The sequence below is a fragment of the Sparus aurata genome, chromosome 6, assembly GCF_900880675.1.
Source record: "Sparus aurata chromosome 6, fSpaAur1.1, whole genome shotgun sequence".
In the NCBI taxonomy this organism is placed as follows: domain Eukaryota; kingdom Metazoa; phylum Chordata; class Actinopteri; order Spariformes; family Sparidae; genus Sparus; species Sparus aurata.
In genome coordinates, this window is record NC_044192.1 from 20,732,697 (window position 1) to 20,751,600 (window position 18,904).

At 42.8% G+C, this 18,904-nt stretch overlaps 1 protein-coding gene across 3 annotated transcripts in view; it reads right to left on the reverse strand.

Annotated features, from left to right (window-relative positions):
• Positions 1 to 204: 204 nt before the first annotated feature.
• LOC115584070 (potassium voltage-gated channel subfamily B member 1-like) overlaps positions 205 to 18,904 on the reverse strand; it is a 40,526-nt gene continuing 21,826 nt past the window's right edge. For 2 of the 3 annotated variants that reach the window (XM_030421466.1, XM_030421464.1), the window contains exon 3: positions 205 to 3,102. In XM_030421466.1, coding sequence (XP_030277326.1) covers positions 1,270 to 3,102 — 1,833 coding nt within the window. In that variant the 3' untranslated portion in view covers positions 205 to 1,269. Of the gene's footprint in view, positions 3,103 to 5,129; positions 5,189 to 18,904 lie in introns of all 3 variants that reach the window. The other variant, XM_030421467.1, reaches the window with a different exon arrangement.

Genomic DNA, 18,904 nt, shown 5'->3' on the forward strand with positions numbered 1-18,904 from the left:
TACAATAAATGTGTTTCCTTGTAATATTCTACTTTTGTAGTTATACATGTACAATATTCACACTCCCACACATCTGGAGGCCTCACACTGAAAATCTGTGCAATTTTCATTGCCGTCTCTCCAGCTCGTTTTATATCAAGTTCAGATTATCGGCTACAACAGGAATGATGACTCCTCTGAAACTCCTTTGTGAAAGTTTTGGAATTACACAACACTTTTCTTTTTTTTTTTTTTTGTTTTTCCCCCGGATTCAAACTGTCATTACACCATCTGAGGGACACACACAGACATTTTAGAAACAACCAAAAAAAGTAAACAAACAAGTAATTTTTTTTTTCTTTGTTCATAATCAAAATAATTATGGTGTTTAAGGTGCTCTCTCTTGCCAGCAGTCGGGCACAATGGGAACCAGAAGGAAATCGATGGATGCAGCCTCACAGTGTCTCTCTGTGTTGTCGAAAAGTATTCTGTGCAGTAAAAAAAAAAGAAATATATATACGAGCAAAGACAATAAACTGCTGTTGAAAAGAAACAGACTGATTCTTCTTGAGTCCACACTTAAGACAAGAGACCAAGAACGATACATCGCAATAAATATACTGTGTCTGAAAGATAAACGTCGCACACTCTTGTATGTGCTGTCTGTCCGTCTCCGTCTTGCTTTCTCACTCATACAAACATAAAACATGGGCGACGACATGAACTAAGGCCAGTTTTGAGGAAGGAAAGTTAAAAGAAACTACATATATTCCCAACACACTGTTCCTTTGCAACTTTCTTAGCTGAATGACTTTCTCAGTTTGCAGTGCCGTGTTTCAATGCCCTCTGTGGTTTGCTACTGGTTGGACAGCTTTTGCTATAGTGGCTTTAACGTGGTACAGAGGGTCAGAAAAATAGGATATCTTGCTTATAAAAATGATATTCTGTACTCTTACATCTAGGCTGTAATTATTAGATTATAATCTGGATTTAAACAGATGTATAAATAATAAAAATTATCAGACGATATTCCTTGCCTCTTCGATCAGAGTCCTCCGCTAAATTGATTAGTTCAGGGGTCCTGGTTTGAGAGCACACAAAATAGTTTCCCATTGTCCAAAACTATTGCATTTTCATGGTAGAAGCTTTACATATTGTTCTTCAAATGTTCCTGCAAATGTTTTCAGTGTCTTTCATATTTTTGGGAAGTTCAGTTTTGCTGTGTTCACTGTGCCTTCTGCTTCCTCCTCCCCTGTATGTTTCCTCTGTTGCCTCTCAATTATTGTGACTTTAAGCGTTTGAGTGACCCTTCTCTCCCTGAAGTGGATGAAGTTCCTGAACCATGTGGTTCTCCTGTCCTTCCAGCGGCAGTGTGCTGTTCCCCAGCTTCCTCTGCAGCAGGCCCTCCGTGTGGTTGGACCCTTTCTGGTAGCTGGATTTTTCCAGGAGTCTCTGGGATGGATTGGTGCCTGAACCCTCATTCGGGTGCTCTTCCTCATCGGTGTCTGCATCGATGAATTTATTGATGGATGAATCGTGGAATGTGAAGATGCTGGGCGGTAAATTCTCCGGGCTCTTGGTGGGTGTCCTGCAGCTGGCAGTCGTGTAGACGGACACCTCAGGGCTCTGGACTGATGAGCTGTCCGAGAGGGCCCCTGTCCCTGAATCCTCCCCACTTCTGAAGTTCACCTTGAGCGAGCGGCTTTTGAGTGGGTTCTTGAAGCGCAGACCCTTGGGGCTGTCAGAATATGGGCCATGCTTGGTGCTTTGTCCTGTCAGTGGTGTTGTGGTACCCTGGGATCCTTCATTCTCATTCTCTAAGGTGGGCTCCAGGCTGGGGTTGGTGCTGACCCTCCCTGGCATGTTGCCGACAGGGCTCTGGGAAAAGCGAGAGCTCTCAGGGAAGTCAGTGGCGCAGCTGATGAAGCTGTCAATGCTGGACATGCTCCTCATGTCTGTGACTGCCTCTGCTGTGCTTGAGATAGCTTCAGCGGGGATGTTTCCCATCTCAAACTCAGCTCCTTGCCTAACTGCTTTGGACAGCGGCCCTTTGTCCTTGCTGTTGAGGTCTGGTTGTGACTGGGTCTTGGCCATGTTGTTGTACATCTCCTCCAGTTTCTGTGCGCTGAGATGCTGAGGGCTGCTGGAGGGCTTGGCCTGCTCTTGGTAGTTCAGTTCGAGGTTCTTGGCAGGGCTGCTGGGGCTCATCTGGGACTTGAATTTGGGTGTCCCTTTTGGCAGACTAGGAGAAACATGATTATCATGCACCTTCTCCTTCTTTCCATCAGTATTTTCCACCAATACATCCATGAGCTCCACACTGCGGCCGAATGCATCTTTCATGTTCATAGAGACAATGCTACCATTTCGCTTAGCCCTCTCCAGAGCCTCCCTTCTTTTGATGGCTTTCTCCTGCCTCTTTTGCTCTTTGTAGAACTCAGAGAAGTTATTCACAATGATGGGGATCGGCAGGGCTATCACCAGTACGCCAGCGATGCAACACAAACCACCAACTATCTTTCCCAGTAGAGTTTTTGGGTAGATATCTCCATAGCCTACTGTTGTCATTGTAATGGTAGCCCACCAGAAGGAAGCTGGGATGCTTTTGAACTTGGTGTCCTCCTCATCCTTTTCTGCAAAGAAGACCAGACTGGAGAATATCATGATGCCCATGGCCAAGAATAGAATCAGCAGGCCCAGTTCATTATAGCTCCTCCGAAGAGTGAAGCCCAGAGACTGAAGACCTGTGGAGTGACGAGCCAGTTTCAAGATACGCAAGATCCGCATGATTCGGAAAATCTGAACCACTCGACGGACATTCTGAAACTGCAACACGCTCTTGTTGGATTCTGTCAGGAAGATGGTTACGTAATAGGGCAGGATGGCCAGCAGGTCGATGATATTCAGAGGACCCTTAAAGAACTTCCATTTGCTGGGCGAGGAGAGGAAGCGTAGCAGGTATTCCATGGTAAACCAGGCAATACACACAGCTTCCACATGGGCCAGTTGTGGGTTGTCTGAGGACTGGCCAAATTCATCTGTGTCCTGCAGCTCTGGTAGGGTGTTCAGAGACAAGGCAATGGTCGACAACACAATGAACAAGATGGAGATTATAGCCAGGATCTGGAAGAAAAACAGAAGAAAACAACAGTGAACAAACTGAAGAATACATATCAATGTCTGAGTAACATACCCTCAACAACTACTGTTAATCAAAGTGGCCATGCCCTTAATTATAACTTTAAAAGCAATATGTAAGAATTTGAGTTAAAATATTAAAACAGTAAAGAAAATGAACAGAATGAAATAAGAATTACGACATCTTGCTAATGTTTATGGTCCCATGAGGCCTGAAAAAAATTGACGCCCAGTGGTCCAAACCATCTGTGCTAACTGTGCTGGCTGTTTAAAAAATATCAACGCTTTCACGGTGCTCCAAGCTCCCAGTCCTGCCAGAGTATATACAGTACTTATGATGGGAGAGCTAGCTGCACAGCTAACCGGGCTAACTAGGGCAGCAGCAGAAAGTAGCATTTAGCGGTTACGCTGGTAATATGTTGCCCCCTGTGTGTTTAGAGTATGATTTCAACACATTCACGCCAATTCTCACATATTGCACCTTTAAGCCTTAATATGAATATATCAATGTATAAAAATTAACCCCCTGTTCAACTGTTATGACTACCAAGAGACAAAAACAGTTTTTTGCAGGAGGCTGTAAGCATCTTTGTTTCTGTTGGGGATTTTAACATGGTGCTCTTATCACTAGTGACTCACTTTTGGAGCCAGCCTCAAGTGGCCATCTGAGGAACTGCAGATTTGGGCACTGACACGATTGAACTATTATCCGTGTCTGGTAATGTGTAGTTTATGAAGTTCTCTTTAGGGTCATTTTGAAACACGACTCAATCTATATAGTTTGAGGGTGATAAATCAAGTGCAAAGTACTTTTCAGGATATTCATACGAACACAATATAGACGGATTCAGACTAATTGCCTGCTCAATCAAGTCTTTTAATCTTTGTGAAACAAGCTGCACATTTTTGATCATCAGCACATCACTGCACTGATGATGGTCGCCTAAACTGAAACGATTAAAAGACTCAGAGATTAACAGACGGCTCTGAATATGCAATGACTCTGAAGCCATCTGTTTAGTGCTTTTGAAAGCTCCGTCTTCATCACCTTGAATTATAACTCAAACAAATAGTAAAGTCAGGCAGAATGTCTAGCATGCATCTCATATTATGCAGTTAAAGGAGTCATTTAGTCTCTTTGCATAAGAGGTGTATTAAAGGTTGAATGTGACCGTGGATGACCAGTGGAGCTAAAGTTAGCAGCTGCCCCTGAACTACATGCTGAAAGTTAAAGTGCTCCAGAGTGGAATGGTGCTTTAATACTGTCAGAGGAAGAGGGTCAGTCCTTTGGGAAACCCGTGTCAAACTGGTCCGGCTCCATTTTTGACACTAAATTGCTTTCCAGAGCTGGCCAAAATATCCCGAAACAGTGATGGCTTTTTCTGCTGATATTAGTTCACGGCCCATTTAACATCCTGGCTACTTTCTTCAAAGTACCCATGAAATTCCATGTCAGCGTTTCAAAAGAAACAGGGCCAGAGATAATGTGATCTCTGGGGTGGATGTCTTTTCTTCTTTTCTTCAGGTCTCGATATTACAGAGAGAGACAGCGGAGGAGAGAGACGAGAGACTGTATTTAAACATTTTTTAAAACCCCTGCCACACTTGTTCTTCACTGTCTCCCTCCTTGTTTCTTTTCAGTGTGCTTCAAACCTTTAATGCTTAGGGCAACACGAAAACCACAATATTTTACATGGCACACCGTGTATGGTCAGCGAGCCTGCCTGACAGGCGGCTGGATACTTGTGAAGCACTGAGCCACCTGCTAATGATATAATCAGCTGAGTACAATAGGGTTTGGTCATAGTGCTGTGGATTAAGAAGGCCACACAGTTGTAGGTGTGTAGGTGTGCCACACCTATTATTCCTGTCCTGGAGTCAGTGTGAAATCCAACACAAGGTCACTGTGGAGGCTGTGTCCCAGGCCAGTGGTGAGCAGGATTATTCCCTTGGCACCAATCAGCGCCCATAAGCTTTAATTAATCTTGGCAGGCAACTGCTTGTACACCTACCTTGGCCTTTGAGGAGAGAGGGACTAAAAGCAGAGAAGAGAAGGCCTGCTGGGATGGAGCTGATAGAGAAAGAATAGAGTAAAGGCATTTCAACTTCAGCAGCCAAATAGTAAAAAAAATTAACTTTCCCTGAAATAGCCTGCCCAGTCTGGATCCCATGAGGCCCGAATGATGGATGGAAACTCTCAAATACGACCTATTATAGGGAGATTTCTTGTAACTGAAAAATCACACCCAAGAGAATTAAAATGGCAACATGAAACATCACCATTAACGGCCATACAGTCACTGTTTTCAGTGTTTTCTTAAGGGTGTGGAGGTCAGACAGGTTATCAGCAACACCAGAGTCTGGAAAAGGAAACCGCATTGATTTAGTGGCAACATTTCAAAAGCTGAGAGGATACTGAGCCCCAGCTGTAAAACCGGACTGTCCAGTGGAAACGCACTCATCAGATCAGGACTAATCTAGCCTGACGCACTGACCAGGCCTGGACATCCCTGATGAGTCATACTGAACACAAAAGAAACGAACCAAGGTGTGTGCTGCTCTGTGTCAAGAACAACTGAAGCTTGAGCAGCTCCACCTCTCATCAAAGTCTCTCTCTTACTCAACTTTTCCCCTCCCACCCTGGCAGTACGCCTGCCAGGGTCAGCCAGAGAGAAGATTATGGCGAAGTGATCTCACCGGAGAGATAAAGAGAGAAAGATAGAAATGTCTACTGAGGATACTCAGCACATTGACAAATCTGTGACACAGACAGAATGAGACAGCCTGTCATAAACTTGTAAGTTTCCCTGGTTAGGCAATATAATGTGAGTGTGTATTTATGATTAGTGTATGCGGGGGTGATGCTGTTTCACAAATGAGGAAATTTTTATATCTTCACACAGCTGCCAGACAGAGCAAGAACAGACAATGAGAGTGGAGTGAGTGCTCTCACGGTGCGTATTTAAAGGAACCGAGGTGAAAATGCAAGCAGGTAAATATGATTTTCTGTGCAGCAGGGGCGTGAGGACACAGATGCACTGTTAAAGAGAGTTACGGTTAATGGTATGTTGCCTCATTAGCTCTTAATGAGAAACACTGAGGTCATCAGGACAGCCCATCCCACTTCCTGTTTACATAAATGGATGATGAATCTGATCAAGACAGCTACATGCACTCATCTTTAAAAACACACACACACACACACACACACACACACACACACACACACACACACACACACACACACACACACACACTCAAGCATATTCATTCACTCAGTAATTAGCCCCCAGCCTCCCTTCCCCTCAGGCCGGTAGGCAGGAGACTGAATATTTAATATCCTCTTGAAGTGCAAGCTATCCTGTCCTGGAAAAGGTGTGTGTGGAGTGGGTGCTCACTGGGCCATAACGGACTGCAGAGCCAAAGACCTAGCCTAGTTTTCACACTGCCTATGACACACAAAGTTAGTTCTGCTTCATGCTCGATTGAAAGAGAGATGGACAGAGAAGGAGAGATTCTAGAAAACACATAGCAGGATGCTGGTTTCCCAAAAGTGTAAACAAAGCATTTTTTAGCAGATTTTTGACAGGTTTTCCGAACTATGTTTTCCCAACAGCCATGTTCTGGTCCCGAATGGAGATGGGAATCCCAGGTCTTTATAGTACTATAAAAAGGAGCTGGGATTCCCATCTCACCTCATCTCCCATTCCCAGCTCATGTGATCCGGATCATTTGGCTCAGCTCAGCATAATGAACTGTCTCTTTCAGCTTTCAGAGTCACTACTAGCTTTTACAATTCAGCCAAATTTAGCAACGTTTTCACATTTGATGGGTATGTGGGCACATATATAGCTTAAATTAGACTTTAAATTTCCAATATACCCTACCATTCTGCATTATTGTCTTCATTAGCACCTTCATCACCTTCACAGACAACCTATCCTATTTTGTAGTTCCTAGGTTCTTTATTCTTTCCATCTTTAAAAAAAAATTCTAATTTATTTCATGAACACCAAATTTTTAAAAAAAAAGGCAAAATGATTTTAAAGGATAATTTTGATACAAAATCAACAGATAATCTGACAATGTCACAATTTTTTTCAAAATATGGCTTAACTGGCAGCTTTCTTAGACCTCACCCAAAACCCTGTCAAGCTCATACCAGACATACGTTAGCGTCAGCACCATTAGCAAGATCTTATCTAAATAGCTCATTCTTTATATCATTCAGTGCTTCAACTTCAATACTGTTGTGGTAAAATCCTCACTCTTAAAAATAACTCACAATAAACAGGTCAACACAGTTACACTGCAAGTGATCAGGATAAGATGATATTATTGTCCAGTCAGTGGTCTGCTTGATTCAATCAAAGTTCCTGCCAAAATCAATTATCATACCTCAAACATTTGGGGGAGGTGATCAGGATTTTGTCATGTAATCATAGAGATTTACATGCTGAAATATCTTCTGACAGAGCTGTCAGGAGGCAGAAGAGATAGGCCAGAATAGAGACAGCAGCCAGGACAAAGAGACGAGAGCCAGATAAAGGCCGTAGGCGTGTGAAGAATGAGTAAAAACAGAGGAGTAAGACACAGGCGTGACATTTATGTATGAGAACAGATGACATAATGAACAAAGTGGCATTGTATCTGCCCGAAGATATCTGTTCGTCTGGTATTTAGGGTTTTCCCAGGCGTCATGCTGTGTGAAATGTTGCTTCAATTCTGGTCCGTCCTCATCGTAACTGGATTTGCCCTTTTCGCCACACGAGCTGAATCAATGGAGGGATTATGTCACACAGTGACTCGCTCACTTTATTTTCCTTTGGCATGTTGAGTGCTAGGTGGCATCTGTAATCCTCGTGTTGTGCTGCTACTTCTGTGACTCGCCAATAAACGTTTTCTGGCCCTCGGCTCTGACAGTTGACCTTCCTCCCATGAAGTCTGTTGTGGTTCTCCCTCTGTGTGATGCAGTGCCAGTGTTTTTGTTTTTTTGCCAAAACTTAAATGGAAAAGATGGATGGAATTACACTGCCAGTAAACAAAGCGGAGTATCCTCCCCCCACCAGAGAAAACGGTAGAAGCCCTTTGCAGCTATAAACACTTCCTCCCCAGGGTGACAATCACCTTCTTGGAAAGTTCCACATAGAAACTGCTCCTCTCACCTGCTCCCCTCTTATATAAACTGAAGACAATTAACACCTAAACACTGAGTTTCCAGCTTTAGTTTCCCTGATGTAGTTTTAAGGTTGTTAAAGGATAAGGCTGACAGTATCCTACATTTTACTATATTTCTGTGACAAGTCTGGTATTATGGATGCCACCATCTAGTTTTTCTGGAGCCAAAAGTGACCATAATAGAATGAGAGGGTTGAGTCGTAGAAGATATCCTTGCAGCAGTCCAGTTGTTTTTTGAGACGTGCTGTTTTTCTGTCTTGTTTGTGCTGATTTTCCCTCACAACTGATTGCAGGGATTCAGATCACCTGTGTGCAGGTGGGGAGACTGACTCCTGATTGAGGAGTGAAAGCAGCTTGGGGCATTTTCCACCCAGCCAATCATGGTGTGACGACAACCTTTTGGTGAAGGCTAAAAGGCGGTGGGGATTGGCACACAGGAGGAGGAGTTAATTATGGTTTATTCTTCATTTATCTGACTATGTTTATCTGGTATTGTGTTGAAGTCTGTTTAATAGTTAATAGATGGCATTACATGAAACACAATTCAAATGGAAGGGCAACATTATTTGATCGGGGAACAGGCCTTAGCGCAACAACGATAGGGGTAAACAGTATTTGTTGAGAACTATTTTCAGTTTTGGATTTGATGCACTAAGTGCAATAAGTATCTCCACTGCAGCATGATGCATATATCAAAGGATTGACTCAAAATAAACATGTTTATGAAGGAACATGTCACACACTTGGCTCACTGATGCTGCTTCAACAGCAGCTGATGTCTGTGGCACAAATAAATCATCTATATCAGGCTTTGGCCACACAGACAATACTCTGGTTTAAGTCTTTTTATGGGATTCGTTAAGAATGAGAAAATATAGAAGATCAACAGACTCATCCTATATAATCCACACTGACAGTCACTTGTGTTCTGTATTGGGTTGTTCCAACTCTTTGATGAGGGAGCCCAATAATCCATGTTTTTTTATGGCTGTATTATTCATTCACATATTCTAAATGTCTTGCCTAACGCTTCATGCACATTTCCCAAAAAAGCTCAACTCGACATATTCAGTATTTAAGTAAGTTTTGTGTCTCCGTTCAAAAGTTTTGTGTCAACTTAAAATAAAGTTCTGTGGTTTGGACGAACATTTGGCATACTAGAAATTTAGACTGAAAACAGATGGCACAAGAGACAGAGTGATGAGTAAAGACTAATTCCTGCAGGGTTTTTAAGAAGCAAGAAGTGGGACATAAACTTATTTACTGGTGACTCTTAAATACTATAAAATATCCATTTCATTTCAAATTATCACTAGTGTGGTTGGGTGATGAGGGAGGATTTTAGTTGTCTTCAGTTTCAGTATTGTGAGGTGATGTATTATTTAGAATGTATCTAATAAATTATGTATTTGTGATTTGTGATGAAAAAGCTTAAAAAGATCAAATCGGCGTGAAAAGACTACAGCTGTAAAAAGACTACAGCCGTAAAACAAAAACAGCAGTAATGATAACCAGTCTTTTAATTATTACCTGACGTTGCAATCTGTTTGAAAAGCAACAGTTTCTAATTACATAAGTGCCCCCAGTCTAACTTTTACCATCTGTTTCTAAACCAGGCAGGAAGCATTAAGCATCTCCCAAATTGACGAGACCTCCTGAGTCCTGCACAGATGCGTCCTCCACCTCGTTTGCTTCATTTCACCTTGCCCAGCAACCTTCTCTGCCCCACCTTTCAGCCTATAGCGGGGAGCCTGTGCCTATCCTGCGCCGTGTGCTGAGGTGGAGACAAGGAGATGGATGACTGAGCTTGCGGCTACACACACAGAACGTGTCCTTTTCAGATGTGTGAAGGTGATGCTATAATGATGAGGCACACACAGATGCAGGACATTGTGTGCACGCTGATGTATGGTTTCTGTCTTTCTTTGGCTTTTGCAAAGATAATATATATATATACACATATACAATAAAAGTTTCTGAAATCAACAACATAAGTTGCATTGATTTTAAAGTCCTTATTCGACTCTTCACTGCACTCAAGCTCACCATTGAGTGCTGCCAGGCATCCACTGAGACCAACCGTCTGTACTTTTCAGGGACATGGGTGTGTGTGTGTGAATGACAGAGAAAAGGTGAGAAAAGGAGCACAGGTGTGTGAGAAATAAAGACAAATTAGAGAGTGACAGAGTGAGAAAGTAAGATGTGAGATTTCTCCCCCGTGGCGGATGTACAAACCAGAGTGTCAGTGGCCCCCCCGATAAAACAGCTGTGCTTTTACCACCGGCCTTTTGCCTGGGACAGAGCACCTTGACTCCAAAAACATCTGGAGCACCTGTGTCATCAGGTAACCAAGAAGAGCAATACGTGCCAAGAATGAAAGAACAGCTTTCCTCCTGTACGTGCAAAATTATGAAAAATATTTTAGAGAATTTAAGAGCAAAGCGATCTCGTGTGTGCTGTGCTGGGCCGCTGCACCATCTCCCGCTTACTCCAGCTGAGTGATTTCATAAGGCATATAAATCAGTTTAAGCATGAAATGAAAGACTGATCCAACATTATTAAGTGATAAAATACGAGACAGGAGCTACTCTACTGGCAGAGCAAAGGAGACTTATATAGATCCACAACACCTTCATGATGTAACACTATTGATTTCAAACTACAAATTATTCTCTGATCCCCAGATATCACCCAGCACCCTGCTGCTGTGATCCTTTCTTCCATGTGAGGCAAAGTTGAGTGTTAGAGCTCATTTGCAGTGGAAATTCGCTTCCATATATGCAGAGTTAGATTTTAAAGTGGGGTTGTCTGTGATGCCATTAAGTTTAAGTATTTTCCAATTATTACCACTTTCATGTGCAATATAAACCTATTACTAATTATTTCCTCACTATAGCTCACTCACACTATGCATATCATACAGAAACAGCATATATCTCAATACAAGATAAATATGTAATCTGTACATAATCTAAAGTGGAGTGAGTCTCATTTTTTTGTATTTTACATATCAAAATAATTCAGATGTCCTATTTGTAAGAAAAGTAGATTGTTTTTAGCCTTAATCCCAACTCATCAAATAATGATGCTTTGGGATTTCGTAGGGCAGGTCGTCCACCGTCCCAATGCATCAATATTTGACGAGTTGGGAAATTACATATAGGAGATAGTTAATTTTCTGAAACATTGGTGTACAGATGGTGAAAATATGTTCAGTCTGATGTCTGAAGTTTGCTAATTTTGCTTCAAAAACCTGGAACAAGTTCATCCAAGAGCCAGTTATCAGCATTGTCTTTAACAGTGTAAATAAAGGCCTGTATTTATCAGTAAATAACAATATTCATTAATTTTGCAGGGATAACGAATGGATCTTGATGATAAAAATCACGTGTATTTGATGGTTTGTATCTATGAGTGAGAACTGTTTGATGCAGATCCTTGACTTGGTGAGTTTAAATTACAGTTACATTTGGTTTGATATTGGATTAGACCTGATTGAATTAGTGAGCTGAAATGAGCTGAACCTTTAATGAACTGTGTGGCATCCCCGGTTGCTCTGTCTCTCTCTCTCTTTCTCTGAGAGTCGGGCAGGTCATCCTCACAGCCTTAGTCTGTATAAGCCTGCCTTGGGACCCCTCGGTCAGCTGTGGAGGTTGTTGTAAGAAAACCACAAAGCCTGCAAGACTGAGGCACAACTAATGGAATAAGTGTGGTATCTGTGATCCTGAGATGTACAATCCTGATACACAGTGGGCGTTTTTTGTGTGGGCCTGAAATAAAAAATACAAGACTCATGGCTCACAACACAACCAACATCTCAGCTCAGAGAAAGACACATCACACCCAGCTGAAAATGACAAGTACTGAAAATCTGGCTTTGTTCTTGGTGCTTGTTTTTTTTTTGCAGGCTGGAGCTCCAGCTGTCTCTTACTGCTCTGGTCTCTGCTCACGCTAAAACTGTCAGGAGGCGAGTGGAAAAAAAAAAGAATGTGGCGCTGAATCACTGCTAATGCTGTGAAAACGGATAATTTGGCAGCGCAGAGCACAACAGAATCAGTGTTTCTTTTCCATCTTTCATTATGGGCGTGTTTGTTGCACAAGCGGACGAGTATCAGCCGAGAAAGCTACCAGGTTTCTGCAGCTGTGTCGACGTGTCAGTCAGTCAAGCCAGGTCGAACAGCAATTAGATCGATCATCATCAGGAGACAGGCACGCCGGCAGTGATCATAAGACACTTCTAGCTTTATTGCTGATTTTGACCAGGAAGAACACAGACGTCAAGAGATTACATCAGACAAAGAAGTTCACGACCTCTGTCGGAGAAAGTGATTTCAAATAATTACGGCAAATCATTTACAAGTCCAGTAACATTAGACTGAACATCATTACACCATTCTGATGACGAGGAATATCTCTTTTCTGTCATCGAGCTCACTCACCTGCCATCTCCGGTGCAACAAAGAGCAAAGCCTTGTCACATGGTTGTTTCCGGACCTGAAGCTTGATACGAGCTTGCGCCAAGCAGCGGACACAAAGGGCTGATAAGATGCCATTACTGATCTGGTGTCTGCTGACAGCTAAGTAACGTTCACTAAATATTCCCTGTCTCCGGTGACCGGCCTCTGTGGCGCAGCGGCGCTGTTCGGTGTTTACCATAAAGAGCAGATGTCACTCGAGTCCTGTGACACGATTAGGTGTCAGCACTGAGTGGAGAGAGTTACCTGGGCTGCTTACAGTGCATACGTACTGAAACAGGAGAGGCCTGGTCGCTACTCATAATCCTATAGGACGCCATATCAGTTCTTCACTACAGTTACAGTGCTGGACATTTGATGACATCCAAGTCAGATAAGTCTGGTGCTCAGACAGAACCACAAAAAAGGTACTGTATGGTACTTTCAAGGAGAAGTTGGACATTTTGGGAAGTGTGCTTATTTGCCGTGAAGATCAAAAATGCTCTCATATCTGTGAAGTAAGTAATTAGATAAAGACAATTACCTTAGCATTGCCAAGCATATGACACAAGGGGTAACAGCTGGTCTCTGTCCAGGTATAAGAATAAAACAAAAACCTTGTTCCCAAACAAAAGCTGGACAATGTCGAGGGAACCAGGCGGTGCGTCACTTCTGGGTTAGCCTACAAAAAATACAACATACCTGCAGCAGTCCATAATAGACAGGCGTGAAAGCCAGTATCCATTTGCATCGACGACGACTTAAAAAAGAAATTGCGTCAGGTGAGCCACTGTGCTGCTTACGGAGCAAATATTCAGCAGAGCAAATGTCTGGAAAAAAAAAGTTTTAGACAGCCGAACTGGATTACAGCTTATTTGGGCGCATTTCCATTCATGTAACTGTGAAATAATGTTCCTTAACTGATGATCTATTAGGTGTGAACTTAAAAGTCATGGCCTTGTCATTTTGTTAATGGTGACAAATATGAGACTTTCTGCATTAAATCATCATGAGTGACGACTGCTTAGTCATCTTTGCATTGATGAATTGTCATTTGGGCTGAGGTGATTGTTGATCGACCCTTCAGCAGCAGCCTTCTGTGTTTTTCTTGCAGTGGAGAGGCTCCGGTCTGTCACATCTCACCTCTCTGTATGTATCTGTATGTACCTGTGAAATTCCTAATGCATCAAAGCTAAAATTATCTTAACTGGTCCCGGTGGGCCTGGCCTGCCACAGTGTAGCCATGACAACAAACAAACCAGGTTGCAATTATGAAAAAATGCTGCGCCGCCAGAATCCCCTGCACCATTTCCTTTATGTTTACGCCTAGATGAGTGCATGTGTCGGTCATTTTCTTCTCTGTCTGAATGGGATGATACTTCAGTGTAAGTGATGGATGACAGCAAGTGGCAAGTTGTAATGCCAGATGGCAAACGCACTGAGCTCCATCCAGCACCCTTTGCTTCGTCTAACCAACTGTAACGAGGAAACAGAATGCACAAGACTGAAATGGCCCACAGTCTTGTTTTAAAAGCACTTCAGCATCTCCCGCGGAGAGTTAAGCATTCAGCTGACACAGCACTTAATATCCAAAACCCCGGTGGAGCAGCATGGCAGATCTCAACTTAAGATTCGGTCCTTCAGACAACAGTTATTTATTTATTTATTTATTGCTGCAAGTGAATTGTCCAAAAGCCATAAATGGGATGAAAAACTCATCGATACATTTAAATTTTCTTCAGCAGAGCCACGTTAAATGCCCAAGTTAGACTTGACACATGGAAAATCAATTCTAAGAATATTCCTCACACATTAGCACAGAGGCGATGTGTAACGTAAAACCATCTATTTTTCATCCCGTAGAAGTGAAACACCTGCTATGTACCAGAGTCTCCTCCTAAATGATTCAGTAGGAGTGGAAGGGCAGAGCGAGGGACTTCCTGCCGCCGACCACTGATGACCACAGCTCTGCATGTGTGGAGGTGTGTGTGTGTGTGTGTTTATCTTTCTGTGCAATACGTCTCCTACATCGGTGTCACACCGCTAAATGTCTGCCTGCTCTCCTCTTGCCTGTCCAGCTGCTCTGTGCTCCGGAGAACGAGGCAAGAGAGGAGAGATGGAGAGAGAGAAGAAAAAGAGAAAAAAAGCTGTTTGAAGTGCAGCGCATGGTGTATAATGTATGCAGCGGAGATGTACAGGCACTAAAGGTCCCTCAGGCAACAGGCGAAAAAGAAAAAAAAAAAACAAAGTTTAAAAGTGACCTATTTCCTTAAACACCTCAATGGAATGTTAAATGTAGTTGTGTGATCTGAAACAGAGCAAGAAAAGTCAATTAGCTTTCCCTCTCTCAACTCTACCTGGTGAGAGAAGAAAGAAAGAACCCGAGAGTCTGACATTTAGCACAACAACACTTTAGAGGGATCTAACCTTTAAAAAGATGAACATTTCACTCTGAGCTCACGAGGCCTGAGAGACAAAAAAACAGAAACTTTCATTACAACGTGGAGCCCCTTTCAATACGCGCTCTACTTACAGCCAGCTATACATCGCATTGTGTGTCCCTGTTTACATTGCAATGTGAGAGCGGGAGATTTCAGGGCCACGTGGCCATCAGTCACGCTCTAATAAGAGTGGACAGAGATTGTAATGAGACAGAAAAGCTGTCCAGCTGTCTGTCACAACATATGGCGAATGCAAACAGTGACAGGCAGCTGTGTGCGGCCTGTGTAAACCACTCGACCAGTGTCTGCACACCATTGATCCGAAACTGCGGCGAGATCCATCAATGCAGAAAGCAGCAGGATTAATTGTCATGTTGTGGTGATGGAGGAGGAAAGGACGGGACGGGCTTTACCCCTCTCCCCTTTTCCTCTCTCACACATATACATTAACACGGACATACAAGTACACATGAACTGGCACTCAGCAGCGCAGCGTTCATAGATCTCTGCATGGGGAGACTGCGGCACCTTGGCGCGCGGCTCAGCTGATAGTTGCCATGGTTACATGAGGCTTTTTGGCATTTGCATAACAGATGCAGCAAGACATTCACAAAAACAGGACACAGAAAACAGAGGCAAGGGGACATGCGATCCCACCGAGCCGCACAGGAGAGAACACATCAGTGCTGATCGCTGGTTTACGGTGAAGATTTCTGGTGAGCGAGAGCCGGGCTTCAGTAGATGCTACACTTCCCTTTTGGCCTATTTGAAGTTTATTTGACAGGCTCCTTTCATATCTCTCTGAAGCCCACAGTCAATCTCATCTACATTAACGACGGGAACAACTGGGGCCTCATCTATAAAACAAAGGATGAATTTTGAACCACAGTATAACTTAAGCAGATAAAAAAACTTCGACGTAGAAATGATTTTATCTCTGTGCCAAGACTCGACTCAAGCGACTTCCCTGCTGGTTATTTATGGATGTTGCAGTTTGGGATCCATAAGTGTACAAGCCTGTGGTTGCCTTTTGAAATGAGCTTTGTGAAAAATATGCAGCAGTAACACACAAACAGTGTGTGTGGCTTTGCTCATAAACCCACTATTTACTCCACCGAATAATATGTGGTGTCTGGCTTTGATCTCCTGGGCTGTAGCTGTAATCTCGTCCTCCAAAACGTTTGATTTTCTCTTTGGGTCCAACTCATTAGTGCTGCATTATACAAGTTGAAAGCACCATGCAGGTGCTGTCAATTTAAGTTGATAAGAGATTCACAGGTGTTTAAGTTACAAGCAAGGTTTTTTATGCTCAACATCTTTTATGAATCAAACTTAAGCACACCGTTGGAATTGATCTTTTTAAATTATCATTATTATTTTCTTTGCCTTTATCGTGGTTTACTTTGACAGAAAAGCCAAAAATTGACAGGATTCAGGATAAGAGAAAAGGAGGATGACAAACGCTGGGCCGCTGCGGACAGGACAATTCCTCTGTACCTGTATCGACTGAGGGTGCCCCCATTGGAAATTATGTTAAGACTAAATCTAAGAATATTTTTATAGAAATGAGGCCCCATGTCTGACAAGTAAGTGCTTATTTGTTGGTAAGAAAAAACTTAAATCTCCTGCCAAACTGGAGCTGAAACAACTGTGAACTGAAACTTTTGGCCACATTTTATAGACTAAACAATTGATGGATTTATTGAAAAAAAAAATGTATGTTGCAGCTTTAAACTACACAGACAGACAGACAGAGACACGTGTTTTCATATGCATATGTGCCATGAACTATGTCTGTCTTGTTTTCAGCCCCACTGCATTTCTTAATTGTACGCTCAGTCAGTGCTGTGGTACTCGACAAGGTTGAGTACTCGAAATACATTTTTATTGCCCTGAAATATTACTAACAATGCAAAAGGCTTCATAGTACCATGTTATGTAAGCAGCGAAGGGCAAAAACACTCACATCAAGCTAAAAAGCCTTAATTACTGTGGGGAAAAACAAAAATCTCCATGAACAAATGAATTAAATAATCCTTGAAATGAGCCTCACAAAGAGTCCAACTGGCAAACTTGCTTGTAACATAAATAAAGCTCTAATATACGTCTTCAGACACATTGTTGACATTGCCACAGGCTGGACTTGTGCTCCTTAAAGTACAAACTAATTGCAGATTGTTTTCTCAAAGAGTGCACACAATAATGTAGCGATATCAAATATGGGTTGTATATAATGCAGCCCGTGTAGAGACTACATCTTGCCATCATAATACGGCTGGAATGAGATATGTCTGCAGATTGTCAGCAGCTGGCACAAAGCCATTATGGACTGTAGCACACTGCTGATTTCCAGTCTGGAATGGCCATGCGTCCCACTTGTATAAAGCGGGAGTGACAGTGACGATGATTTGCAAGTGGAACAAAACCCTAAATTATAAAAGGACGTGTTTAATGCTGCTGCCATCCGAGGCAGAGAGAGAGAGAGCGAGCCATGAGTCTGTTCAGAGTTAAGGAGGTGCAATCTGACTGTGCCAGACAAAATCAGGATGAAAAAACAAAAAAAACAACACCGTTCACACAATTCTGTCTTCTCACTTTAGTTTCCCAGGCACGAAGTTCAAGAGGTGTGCAGCACTCGCTGAAAAAAAGGCTAAACACATGTCAGACTGGTACTTGATGCTCCACACACTACCTATATCCATCCAGCCTGCTGTAAACTGGCCGACAGTCAAGCACCCTGGCCCAGCCAATCCCTGCCATACATGGAGATGCTGACCTCAGATTAAAACACACTTAACCATTCTCTCTCTGCCGCTCCTGACCCCCACTACACTCAAGAGAACATTTTTGTTGCAAATGATTTTTCACCAGCCCTTCAAGATGATTCTCACCGCCTCACTCCCAGACCCCTGCCTCACACAGTCCCAGCCACAGATCAAATCTTACTTTAGGCAGAGCAACAGCACTTGATTGCCTGCCCAATGGGCAGTCACAGTTCCTCCCTTTATGAAAGAAATCAATCAGGCAGCTGTTTTAATTTGCAGCTGTTGTCCTTCCCACTACTAATCTGCCTCAGCGGCGGCTAGTGCAGCTGGTGACCTGCCAAACAACTTCTGTATCGGTTAATGTATTAAGAGAGACGGATTTCAAAGCTGCAAGCATTTTGACAAGCATCCACTCAGTGGAAGAGATATCGCTAAGATATTACTGGAGGGTGCAAGTGAAAAGACCATTCAGCAGGGATCGATATAATGACACAGTCCCATTTTGGATCCTCTCTGAGCATTATTGAAGATGAGGCCTATATTCGGCCACATCACACGCCTGCAGTATATTTCTCAATGGTCTTTTAACCAGCCATCTTCCCCCTCCCTCTCTTACGCTATTCCCAAACCCTCTCATTCATCTCCCTCTCTTTCCATGGGAACTTCCAAACCATTGGAGCCTAATCACTTCTATTTTTGCAGTTACTCTTAAATCATTGAAATGTTTGCTTACACCACATCATCTGAACCATCTCTTAGTTTCCCAACAGGTGTGTTTGGTATGTAGTTTTGGATAATAAATTAAAACTCAGAATGTTAGTATTTACAATAATAATGAGGTAATAATACAAACTCAGAGATATGTATTTTTTCCAGAACTGGGTAAACAAGCTGTTCTCAGGGGAAAATAAAGACTCCAGAACGCTGTTTGAAGCTGGAGAGGTGGCAG